At 38.6% G+C, this 14019-nt stretch overlaps 1 protein-coding gene across 1 annotated transcript; it reads left to right on the top strand.

The window, feature by feature from the left end:
• Nucleotides 1–6796: 6796 nt before the first annotated feature.
• On the top strand, nucleotides 6797–13687 carry LOC149174168 (uncharacterized). The gene is made up of 6 exons (XM_089420765.1): nucleotides 6797–6920; nucleotides 7128–7237; nucleotides 8134–8226; nucleotides 8333–9351; nucleotides 9469–9688; nucleotides 9842–13687. The coding sequence occupies exons 1-6, from the start codon at nucleotides 6797–6799 to the stop codon at nucleotides 13685–13687; spliced, it is 5412 nt and encodes a 1803-aa protein (XP_089276891.1).
• Nucleotides 13688–14019: the final 332 nt, after the last annotated feature.

Genomic DNA, 14019 nt, shown 5'->3' with positions numbered 1-14019 from the left:
CCATTCGGACAAATCGTAATGTACAAAAGAAAATTTCCAAAATAAATATTTTGGATTGGGTACCCTCATACGCATCATTAACGAGCTTGAAAGTGTTAAGGAAGAATATAATATTGTAATACACCTTTTGAATATATTATTATTAGGTATATCACCAACCAATTCACATTAAAATGGGATGATGATGTTCTTTATTTAATGTGGCAAGAAATCAAATAAAACAAATTAAAGATATAAATACATAGATAGTTTAACCTAATAAACTAAACCGAATTAAAAGTAAATTCTTTGGAATATTTCATTAGCAAGGAGATGGCATTTATTAAGAGATAAAAGAAAAATCATAAACCACATCTATTAAATGAATTAAGTCAATAACATTTAAATGGTAATGAAATAACAAGGTTTTGCTCGATAATATACATGTTAAATTTAATTGAAATAAAAAAAATTATTTAAAAATTAAAAATAAATGGTTTATAATATTTTATTTTAAATTCAAATATTTAAAATCTAAGTAATAAGGAAGAATAATAACTATTTTCTTTAATTACACATATAAAATATAATTAGTAAAGTTAAGTGGGTTTGACTGGGGAAAAATCTATAGTTAAGTGTGCTTAAGCCATATGCGATTTGGGATGGGTGATGTCACGCCCCTACACCTGCGGTGATCTTCCAACCACTTGTAGCGAGGTGCGGCACCACCGAGCGCTTTCTTTTTAACAATACTAACACCCGTGGACTACGCCTACTTCAACATGAACATACTTAGCTTATGTTTTGCAACCAAGTAAAAGCATTATCCTTTATACTTTAGTGAAGACCATTCTCAATCATTAACCATATACAATTAACCGAGAACATCAACAATAAGCAAGTACAAAGGGAGGGGCAACTCCCAGAAAGTCTGCCCAACAATATATTATAACAGTGTCTTCAATATTACAACACAAGTAATGCTTGGCAAACTCCAAGCCAATACTTAGAATGATTTTACGACAAGGCATAGAACAACCTTTTACATCATGTGCACCCTTGCACAAAGAGGAGTGCTCACCCGAGCCACCTATCTCTCTCTATCAAGTCCTGCACACAATATCTGCACAACCGAACCTTCACATCTCAACCGGCATCAAAATCCCAACTCTGCACAATGGAAGAACTACGCATAACCCATGCGTATTCCCCTTTTACCTCTGCGCAGGTCTTTTACCCTTTTACGTTGATGGGAGAGCGAAGATGAGTTGATGCAAATGGACCGCAGTCCACTTTTATTTATACGCATAACATAAGTGCGTACTACCTTGGGCCGACTCTCCAAATATTAAGATGAACGCCCAAACCTTCGTTTTATTACCCGTCGGCTTGGTATATGTTCACCGCCCATCCATCATTGCGTGTAAACCTTCCGCACGCCTTTATAACATGCGCGCCCAAGTGTGAAGAGGTTCAACACTTAGTCATTTTCGCGTGCTCCATAACGTTGCATGTTTCATTGTATCTTCACCGCAGCTCGTCGCAAACTTGTTTTGTCGCGCGCCCGTTGTGCGCCCGTGCCCGATGCCGGTCACAATTACCCGGAGGTCTTACATTCTCCTCCACCTGAAATCGTTGTCGTCCTCGACAACATACCATCATCCATGATGTTGACTCCTCCACATAAGGCAAACATCACTGCAACATATGCAGAACCACTGTCTCCACCATGTCTTGGCCTAGTGACCACTGCCACCAAGCTCACCATACCAAAGTATGTATCTCCATAATCCATGCTCAGGTCCATGGAAACCCCATCCATCTCATTTGCAACATGCCATCATCAATCATACCTGCTCCATATGCTTGAGGACTCACTGCCATGAGCAGCTAACAATGAGCCCATCTTCTTACTCATCTAAGAAGATGTAGAGGGGGTAGAGCCTGAAGGCTCTCCCTCACTAATCAACTCGATCCATCTATCAGGATCCTCAATCTCCATCCTTTGTAGATAAGCAACCCGGTATTCCTTCTGGACATCCGGCCTCACATATACCTCATCATCATCATCATCATCTTCCACCAGCTCTAGCCTTCTCGTTAAGTCCAAGATGCTATTTGAAAGTGTCTTTATGACCACTAACTGCTCCACAAGCTTTGACTCAACAGTAGACAACCGCTTGTTCACTTTTTCCTTATCCTCCATTTGCATTGCTCCCACTTTACAATAAGGTCTTGTTGCACCAATGGTAGGCACACCGATGGGCACATCTTCCCTTCCATCATAAATGTAGAGCTTCTTCAAATGTGGTACAATCATAGCATCAAATTGTTTCATAAACTCCATGCCCAATACGGCTTCGTAGTCATCAATCCGCACTATAGTGAAGTCCACCTTTCCGGTCCATTCACCAAGTGTAGTGTCCACTTTCTCAGCTATACCAAGAATGTCCATAGGAGGAGAATTCACTGTCTTCATTTGTGCCTTTGCCGGTACAAACTTCAGCCCAATTCTTCTTGCAGTATCTTCTCCCATGAAGTTGTGAGAAGCCCCACTATCCACCATAGTGAGTACATTAGTATCTCCAATCTTCATTCGAACATACTCTAACTTGTTTCTTTTCGGGTCTCTCTTAGAGACTACTTCTGTAGTAGCAGAAGCACCAAGTATCTGCATCATCCCCACAGAAGCATCATTACCCTCATCATCAGATTGTGCAACCGTAGCCACCTTTAGTTTAGAGGGACAATTCTTCACCGTGTGTGGTCCTGCACATAACCAACACTTCAAAAGGTTCTTCATTTTCGGGCCACCCTCCGATTTTGAACCACCATCATCCTTCTTCTCTTTTGGCTTTTCGGTCTTCTTCTTCTTGTCATCAGAAGTTTCCTCAAAGTGGTCCACCAACCTATCAACTGCAGCAAAAGTTTCTTCAAGTGTTCTAATCTTCTGTCTCCTCACCTCGTTGCGTGCCCAAGGTTTCAATCCCATAATGAAGTTGAACACCTTGTCTTTTTCTGCCATGTCATGAAGTTCCAAAGCTGCACTTGAATACTCTTGCTGGTATGCTTGTAGGCTTCTTGTTTGCTTTATGTACTTGAGTTTGGTCCTTGCTTCCCATGTGTCATCCTGAGGACTGAAGTGGGTCTGCAAAGCCTTCTTCAAGTCTTTCCACGAAGTGATGTCATTAGCACTGCCATTGGAAATCTGGTCCACTCTCCTTCGCCACCACATCTTAGCATCCTTTCTCAAGAACTGAGTAGCTACCTTGACTTGTGTCTCACCATCAACCAAGTTCAACCGCTCCAAGTACTGCTCCACGTCCCACAAGAAGTTGCCAAGAATTGCTGCCTTCCTTGTTCCATCATAAGATTCTGGTTCCTTGACCTTCATATGAGGCATTCCTCCAAATGAATTATGCCCCATGGCCCTCTTCACAATTGTAAGCTCATTCTTTGTATCTTCAAGAGTCTTTTTCAAGTTCACGATCTCTGCAAGACCTTGATTTCTTGATTCCTCGACCTCTTTGACTCTTTGTTCAAGTTGTGCACACCTAAGATCAGTGTACTCATTTTGTGTCTTAAGCTCATCATTCTGTGTTCGGAGTTCATCGAGTTTCTCTTCAAAAGAAATCTCCATATCTTCTACCTTTACCAACACCCTTTCAATGAACTCCATAGTAGTTTCCTTGCCATCATGACTAGACCCGGCTTGAGACCCGGCTGCCATCTCGACCAGCTTCTCCTTCCTTTGTGATCTAGTCTTGACCATTCGAGTATCCTGCAACCTGAACCAACCCTTGTTTCACTTCGTGTGAAACGGCTTCCTTCACCTGCAAGTACCCTTGTCACTGCCACGAGCAACCTTTGCTCACCAGCTCCGACCGAGCTCTGATACCAACTGTCACGCCCCTACACCTGCGGTGATCTTCCAACCGCTTGTAGCGAGGTGCGGCACCACCGAGCGCTTTCTTTTTAACAATACTAACACCCGTGGACTACGCCTACTTCAACATGAACATACTTAGCTTATGTTTTGCAACCAAGTAAAAGCATTATCCTTTATACTTTAGTGAAGACCATTCTCAATCATTAACCATATACAATTAACCGAGAACATCAATAATAAGCAAGTACAAAGGGAGGGGCAACTCCCAGAAAGTCTGCCCAACAATATATTATAACAACGTCTTCAATATTACAACACAAGTAATGCTTGGCAAACTCCAAGCCAATACTTAGAATGATTTTACGACAAGGCATAGAACAGCCTTTTACATCATGTGCACCCTTGCACAAAGAGGAGTGCTCACCCGAGCCACCTATCTCTCTCTATCAAGTCCTGCACATAATATCTGCACAATCGAACCTTCACATCTCAACTGGCATCAAAATCCCAACTCTGCACAATGGAAGAACTACGCATAACCCATGCATATTCCCCTTTTACCTCTGCGCAGGTCTTTTACCCTTTTGCATTGATGGGAGAGCGAAGATGAGTTAATGCAAATGTACCGCAGTCCACTTTTATTTATACACATAACATAAGTGCGTACTACCTTGGGCCGACTCTCCAAATATTAAGATGAACGCCCAAACCTTCGTTTTATTACCCGTCGGCTTGGTATATGTTCACCGCCCATCCATCATTGCGTGTAAACCTTCCGCATGCCTTTATAACATGCGCGCCCAAGTGTGAAGAGGTTCAACACTTAGTCTTTTTCGCATGCTCCATAACGTTGCATGTTTCGTTGTATCTTCACCGCAACTCGTCGCAAACTTGTTTTGTCGCGCGCCCGTCGTGCGCCCGTGCCCGGTGCCCGTCACAATTACCCGGAGGTCTTACAAGTGACCTCCCAAGAAGTCTTTGTTACCGGGTGCAAGCCCTGTAAGTGATGATTAACACTATGTGATTTATTTCACTAGTTTCAATCTCAATTCTTCACCCTTATGAACATCACCCGATGCAATGAGTGCTACGTGGACTATTCAAAACATGAGAATTTAGTGAGTTACAACTACCTCTCATGGAAATGGTCATAGATGCACCCTGGAAGCGATGATTGAAGCTATGTGATTCATTTCACTAGTTTCAATCCCACTTCTTCATCCTTGTGAGCATCACTCCATGCAATGAGTGCTAAGTGGACTATTAAAAAATCATGAGAAATTATTGAGTTACCACCACCTCTCATGGAATGGTCACAGATGAATGACTTTCTTAACGCAGTTGAATCCCAAAAAACGATATCTAATATAATACATTGCGAAAGACCCTTAATACTTCAATATATATATATATATATATATATATATATATATATATATATATATATATATATATATATATATATTTAATCAATCTTTTAAATTATCCATATTAAAATTTAATTGAAAAAAATAATTATTACCTAAAAAAATTAAGTAAATTATTTAAAATATTTTCTTTTACCATAAAGAAATTGAAGTGAAGAAAGAGGATAAGAAATACTTTTCTTATTATTTGTGTTTAATATAATTTAAAAGCATTTTCAAAAGATTATATTATTTTTAAAAATAATTGTTAATTTTGGAATATTTTTTTGATAATGTACTCAAAATTGACAAGAAGTAAGTTTAATAATATGAAGTGAGGTATTAGAGGTTGACAATCTTTTCCAATGATTTATTGTTATTATAAATGAAATTATGAGATGGCATTTTAAGGAGAGATGTCATAGATTAATATTAGCCCAATCATATAAATTAAATAGATGGTAAACAATAAAAGCTAACTATATCATAACTTTATTTTAAATTACTCCATGAGACTTTGGATTGACACTTAATGAACCTACTATTAAAGCACTTTTTTCCATAAATAAAATGTTCAAATATTTGTGGGTGATCCCACCTCCTAATAATAATAATAAAATTACTTCAAACTTATTATTATTATTATTATTATTAACTACGAAAATAATTAATATATGAGCTAAACATATATGCAATTAAAAAACATGTAATGAGATTAACCATAGAGATTCAAACCTATTTTATCGTGGAGATTCTTAATATGTAAGTAGGTTTTGTTACAATACCATATGCGAGTAGTATGACATATCAATACCACATGTCATATAGACCATAATTCATTTTTTATCTAACTAATTTCATTTGAATGACAAAAATGACATAACTATTTTGACATAAATCTCAACCAATAATATATCAGTAATATTAAAATTATTGTAAAATATTTATGTGGAATTTAAATCCATATCATTCACCTAATAATTATTGATAACTAAATTAAAATTCGAAAAAAATTGCAAAATATAAAATAAGAAAAAAATATATTCAAAATATATCCCAAATTTAAATTTATTTTAAATTAATTTATATATTTCAAATTTATGAAATATTTCGAAACTTAACGCTTTAGTTTATTAGCACAACCACCAAAAAAATTCAATTGACTAAACCCTCAAACACTCATCAGGGGAAGTAGATGATAATTATTGATAATTATTAAAATATGATTAAAATTATAATTTAAAGAGTTGTACAAAGTTCATGGACTAACTTCATTGTTAAAATATTTAAAATTGAAATAAGTTGTGTACCATTTAAAAAACCCTTTCTAACAATCCTTCGTATTCTTACAAGGTAAGTATCGATCCTTTGTATTCTTGATTGCATTTAACAATTCAAATTACCGAAGGGTTTTCTGTGACTGAAGCCTTCGTGAAGATCGGGCGCCCACCACTGATATCACGGAACGAATATCGACCATTCAATTTATACCACATGTAAAGATTGCAACGCAAGAGACGAAATGGCGGAGCGGTACAGGGTTAGGAAATTTTCACAAAATGGTGTTTTCACTACACTGTCGGGTATGGTCGGCGCCTGCGGTTTAGTCAGTTCTGAATATGGTGCTTTTACCACACGAACCTATGGTATGGTCTGCACTGCTGTTTATTGAAATCTGGTTAGTCCCCAACAAAAATAAATCTATTAAAATTGAAGGTAATCTAACAAATTCTCTAATACATCTTTTCAGATGAAACAACATAATATTCTCTCTTCAGAATCAATTGAAGTGTTACTAGAAATACAAAGAAAGATATTCAAAAGATTTTGACTGTGTTGGTCATTTTTGATAGAATTGTATGGCCACATTTTCGACGAGGAATCGAGTGTTGAGCACCCAATAAATGGGGTTGCGGGGGTGCATAACACAATTATCACAAGTCAATCACGCAATGGGTTGTCGGTTTGTAGAGCGCCGGTCGGCCATGTTAAGTCTTGACCTAACACGGATCTCCGACCTTTCCGTTCTCAACGCATCATGCATCGAACTCCGGTTAGATAGTAGCCCTTATTTTCATTCCACAACGAACATAAATAAATCTTCGCAAGATGATGTAAAAGACAGATATAATGAATCGATAGTGTGACCGTTGATAGAGAAAAGTTCTATGGATTATGTTTTATTCCTAGAGAAAGGCATCACTGTGCGTTTAACATACGATAAGGATGGTGGGTTAGGATAAGATATGTATGAATGCTATTTTTTTTTCTGTGTAGAGAGGTTTATTTTATAATTTATTATAATAGTGATGTGTAAGTATATTATATTTTAAATAATAAAATAAATTTGGTCAACATCTATTTAAAAAAATATTTAAATAAACAAGTAAAAATTGATTAACACAACAATTAAGTAAGTTCGTTTTATTATTTGGTTCAATATTTTCTTTACTATATAATATTTTTTTGGTTGAGCTGATGAGGAAAGTCAATACTCAAATATTTATAAGAAGAAACATGCTGTAAGTAATGTTTGTCATAGACTAAATTACTATGGGTGATATTTTTGGATTTGATGATGGTGACTTTAGTCTTATCCGTATTAATTGTCATACCCATTTTGGAGCAGTATACATGAAGAGTCTTAAGTTGCTTGTTTGATGTCATCACGACTTTTTGCAAGAAAAAATATATCATCAACATAAAAGAGAAGAGTAATAATTATACCAGCAAGCTCGGTGCCCTTGCATTTAATAAAATTTAAATTAGATATTAAGTTAATTATAAAAATAAAATTGACTCCAAACATCGATACAAGTTTTACGGGGAGGGAGCTAGGGTTCACGGGCGCGTTTGCAGGCTAGGGTAAGCGGACAGGGCAACAATCTAGAGCTACAGGCGGAAATCGTGGGGAAGCAGTCGAAGAGAGGCACGACAGGCGGATTGAGCAAGGTAATCTCGGAGCATAAACGAATTGAGTGATCAGTATTCAGCAGAGGAACGAGGATAAACATTAAAAGTATTAGAGCTGAGGAAGAAATGGACAAGCGGAACGCAGCGTAACCTGAAGGAGAATAACGCACCAGTGATGGGTAACCTATGGCAAAAGAGGATGGGTGGGAAATGTCTTCCAAGGGCACAAAAACAACCTAGATATGTCATACCCTGCAACAAACTTGAGGAATATAACTGCTACATGAAGGACCATGCACTGATATGCAAGTTTGTAGGGTATTGGCCAACTGAGAAAGAACTGTACAGGTGGATTTATCAAAGGTGGAGACCAAAAGGACATATAGATTTGAAACTAGGAGCAAAAGGGTTTTTCACAGCCATCTTCGCAAATCTGGAGGACAAAGAAAGGGTTTTTGAGGAAGGACCGTATTTTATGAATAATGCGGGTCTGTTTATGAAATACTGGGAAGAAAGATATAACCCTGAAAAAGAAAGAATGTTAGCTGCCCCAATCTGGGTTAGATTGTTTGGTTTACCAGTGGAATTTTGGGATCCTGAAATACTAGAGGGGATTGGGAAAACAATCGCGGGCTTTGTCAAAATAGCAGAGGCAACAAAGCGAGGCAAGTATACATCATATGCAAGACTTTGTGTCTATATGAATATAGCAGAGCCCCTTCCAGAATATATTGAGCTAGAATATCACGATGAAGTCTGGCAACAGCCAATAGACTATGAACATATCCCGTTCAGGTGCCGAAAGTGCCATGAATACGGCCATCTATATAGACAATGTCCGCTGAATAAGGAGGAAGGGTTTGATAGAAATCAAGATGAACAACAAAGAGAACCAGAAAAAACGGAAGAGGCAGATAGGGATTTTCAACAGGTTACAAGAAGGAAGAAACAAGGCAAAGATGGCTCCAAAACTCAGACACAAGAAAAGCCCCTAAATACAGGGAGTCAAAACAAGTTTCAAATCCTCCAAGACGAAAACGAGGATTACGAAGTGAACCTGGAGGATGATGAAGATCTTGGTAATACGCCAATGGAAATAGTTAAAGAAATAAAAGGAAAAGAAACAGATACGGGGAAAGCAGTTGAAGAAAGGGCTGTGGGAAAGTCAGAAATAGTAACAAACCAAACCCAGATGGAAGTGGAAAGCCAGAAGGAAAATGAGGTGGAGGAGGAAAAAATCATGAAACAGTTAATTCAGGAATGGAAAAACCTGGATAACAGATTCATACCAGAGAAACAAAAACAACTGTACAAAGAAGCATTTCAAAAGTACAAGGAAAAAAAAGGGGAGAACATGGATAAACAGATAACCATAGCAAGCGATCAGGAGAATGGTCAGATGGGAATGGACGGCTCTGGCAAAAACAACAGGAAAAGAGGACGAAAAACGTTGAGTGAAGCCATTCAGACTGTGGGAGAAACGCTGATAAATTCAGGTAAAGTGATACCTCTGTCAGAGGTATTCTTCCCCTCCTTTCAAAAGTTTTAAATGATTGTCATCAGCTGGAATATTAGGGGTCTGAATAGTAAAGGAAAACAGAGGTACATGAAAGAGAAATTGAAAAAGGACAAACCGAGTATTATGATTCTTCAGGAAACGAAAATTACAGTGCAGCAGTTGGAAGAAATAATCAACAAAAATAAGCTTCAATACGAAGTTATGGGGCAAGATGCTATTGGATCTCCGGGAGGAATTGCAATTTTGTGGAACCCAAACGACATAATCATAGAAGGCTGGACCAGTATGACCAGAATCCTTACAGGCATTGGTAGAATAGTAGGAACGAAAGAAAAGGTAGTCATTTCAGGGGTTTACGGCCCACATACCCCAGGAGAAAAAGAAAGCTTTATAAAAAACATGAAAGTAATTCGTAGAATCTATTTAGAGTCTGCATGGATTATAGGAGGGGATTTTAACTTAATCCGATCCCTAGAGGAGAAAAAGGGAGGGATAAGAAAGTCAGATCAGTACATGGAAATGTTCAATGATATGATAGATGATTTAAGACTTGTAGACATTCAAACTATCAATGGAATCTGCACCTGGAACAATAGGAGGGGGGGCAAGAATCAGATAGCATCGAGACTTGATCGCTTCCTAGTATCAGAAACTATTATGAACAAGGACGTTTTCGTTGAAGCTAAGATCATGCCATCTCTTGGATCTGACCATTGGCCTATCAGACTGGAGGTGGATATCAAAAGGAATCTTGGAAGGAGACCCTTCAGATTTGAATCCTTTTGGTTAAGGGACCCGAGATTCATAAAGAAAATGGAAGAATGGTGGATGCAAAGTACAGTTCAGGGTAAAGGAAAGATGCATACATTCCAACTGAAACTTAAAGAGTTGAAAGGGAGAATTAAGAAATGGAATAAGGAGGAATTTGGTAACATTATGGAGGACAAACAAAAACTAGAGGGAGAAATGGAATCACTGCAACAAAAGATAATAACAGAAGGCAGCACAGAGGAGAGCATTAGAGAAGAAGCGATAATTCTTGGAAAACTAGAGGAAAGGCGAAAGCAAGAAGAAATTTTATGGAGGCAGAAGTCAAGAATAAAATGGTTAAGGGAAGGGGAAAGGAACACAAAATTCTTCCATCAGGCAATGATTCAACACAGACAAAGAAACAGGATATTATCCATCAAATACCAGAATGGCGAAAGAGTAGTTGAGCAAGAAAGAATTGAGCAAGTGCTGGTGGATCATCACAAAGATATCCTCGCTGAGCCTCTAGTAGACAGATCGGAAGCAATAAAGGAAATATGCTCGGCCATTCCACGATTAGTTACTGAAGACCAAAATAACGCTCTAATGAGAGCTGCCAACTTAGAGGAGATAGAAGAAGTAGTAAAATCCATGAAAAAAGGTACAGCTCCAGGCCCCGATGGCTTCACGATCGAATTCTACCAAGCGGGATGGCATTTTCTGGGAAGAGAAATCCTAGAGTTGATAGAAGAATCTCGGATGAATCAGAAGGTATGGCCTGCCATTAAATCTACCTTCTATGCTTTGATTCCTAAGAATGATAATTTAGAAGATGCCAAAGGTTTTAGACCCATAGCATTGTGTAATGTTATTTACAAGATTATAACAACCTTGATCGCCAAAAGACTGAAACCACTGTTGGACAAGTTAATATCTACTGAACAAACGGGTTTTGTAGAAGGCAGGCAAATCCTAGATGGTCTAGTAGTAACCCAAGAGGTTATCCACTCATTAAAGATGAAAAAACAAAAGGGCATGATGATTAAATTAGATCTGTCGAAAGCATATGATAGACTGAATTGGAAATATTTGGAAGAAGTCCTGGAAAGTTTTGGATTCAGTAAGAGATGGGTAAAATGGATTCATAGTCTAATTACTACTCCGAACTTTTCCATACTTGTTAATGGAACCCCCTCAAAAACTTTTAATGCATCTAGAGGAATTAGACAGGGAGACCCATTATCTCCGTTTCTTTTCATATTGGCAGCAGAGGGCCTTGGTAGATATATTAAAAAAGAACGGGCAGCGAACAAAATCAAGGGCTTGAAGCTATGGGGTAATGATCTGCCCTTAACCCATCAGCAATTCGTTGACGATATTATGTTATTTGGGGAACCAACTGTAAAAGAAGTGAGACAGCTGAAGAGGATTTTGGACTTATTCGCTGAAGCCTCCGGACTGGAAATTAATAGAGACAAATCCTGTGTATTTATATTTAACACTATGGAACAAATTAAAAATCATCTTACAAGACTGATGGGCTTTAAACGAGGAGAGCTGCCTACGAAATACCTGGGGAATTTACTGGACTTCACATCCAAAAAATTGAAAAATTGGCAAGGAGTTTTGGACAAATTGAGAAACAGAGTAGCGAACTGGGCTTTTAGAACTTTAAACATGGCAGGAAGGGTAGTGCTGGCGAAATCAGTCCTCCAAGCTATTCCCATATATCCTCTGTCGATAATGGCGGCTCCTTTAGGAGTTTGTTCAAAGATTAGAGAGATCATGAGAAAGTTTATCTGGGGAGGGGCGAATCAACAGAAAAAATGGGCCCTAGTTTCTTGGAAACACCTAACAGAGAGGAAGGAAAAAGGAGGATTGGGTTTACGCGACCCGGAAAAACTCAATAAAGTGTTAGGAGCGAAGCTCTGGTGGCGATGGCTAAGAGAGGGTAATGACCTGTGGAAAGCCATTTGGAGACTCAAATACAATATGCCAGACACAATAGTTGACATTCTGAGACAGAGAGAAACCCCCAAGGGTTCAACAATCTGGGATCTAGCTCGACAGAACAGAGATATAGTAGAAAACCATACATTCTGGGAAATTCGAGGCGGCGAGGAAGCCAACTTCTGGGATGAAAAATGGCAGCAGAAGGAAAAAATGAACAGAATTCAGACGGTCCAACAGCTACAGGAAAGAATAGAGGGAAATCGAAAATGTGTCAAAGACTATTGGAAAGACAATGAATTGGATGGAATCTGGAGAAAATGGATAGAACCAATTGAATGGGACCGCGAGCTAAATCAAGAACAACAAGAATCTTATATGAAAGAGGTGGACTCCAGGAAAATTAGAGCTCGAACAGGAAGGGACATTCTTAGATGGGGGAACTCCATGAAAGGATCTTTCACCGTCAATGAGGCATACTACTTAGTGGACACACAGGCTATAAATGAAGAGAATCTCGAATGGAAAATTATTTGGGGAAGCAACTGGTGGCCGAAAGTTTCCCTATTCATATGGCTTGCAGCTAAGAACAAGATCCTAACTTGGGACAGAATTCAAAAAAAAGGATTCAATGGACCCTCAAGATGTTGTCTTTGTCAAACCGAAGAGGAGACCCGAGATCACCTCCTAATTAATTGTTCGTTCTCTAAGAAATTATGGATGGATACAAGAAAGATAGTCGGCAAATCTGAGATAGTTCCTAGAGATATTAACGCAATAATTTTCCAATGGAACAAGGAGAAATTCCAATGTAAAGTTGTTAGCAGAGCTTGGGATCTTATTGCAGGCTTCGTGCTATGGATGATATGGAAAGAAAGGAACTGTCGGATATTCCGGGACAAAATAAAAGATTCGAAAACTATATGGAGACGAGCGGTTAGTCTAATGAGGGAAACAATCTTGGTGGAGAAATGGGACGCAGAGGTCTGGAAGGCTAATCAAACAGAGGAGATGATCTTGAACAGCTTAAACTTAAAGTATGAGATGGTGTATCATAAGCAGGACATCAGGCATAGTGCGAGAGCCCAAAATTCAGATAAATTCATTTACCCCAGAGATAACTTCATCAAATTAAACTTTGATGGAGCATCGAAAGGGAATCCTGGCAATTCTAGTTTCGGAGGCATATTTCGCGATAGTCAGAAGCAGGCAAGGTGGATTTATGCTGAATGGGGCGAGGAAATGACGAATAACGAGGCTGAACTTTGGGCGATCCACTAGGGGCTGAGAATCGCAATCAGAAATGGTTACACAAACTTGGAAATAGTTGGCGACTCTCAGATCGCGATTGAAATATTGAAGAAACTTAGCAATGGAAGAGATTAGGAACGAATTACCAACAGTTGGAGAACTGTCGGCATTGTCCAAGAGATAGCAGGTCTGGTAAAAAGGATAGAATACAAATTATTTAACCATGTAAGGCGGAATGGGAACCGCGCGGCCGACTTCCTGGTGAACTAGGGTTGTAAAGGATGAGGCAGCATTGTAGACAGCCAATGGAAAGCGGTGCGCGCCAGCAGAGATTGGGTAGACTTGGCAACGATTATTAATGA

This window comes from Pinus tabuliformis, chromosome 4_1 (assembly GCF_031772625.1).
Source record: "Pinus tabuliformis cultivar Carrire ecotype Pingquan chromosome 4_1, CPIR1, whole genome shotgun sequence".
In the NCBI taxonomy this organism is placed as follows: Eukaryota; Viridiplantae; Streptophyta; class Pinopsida; order Pinales; family Pinaceae; genus Pinus; species Pinus tabuliformis.
Note: the sequence above shows the minus strand (reverse complement) of the source record. Positions and strands in the feature narration are given on the sequence as shown.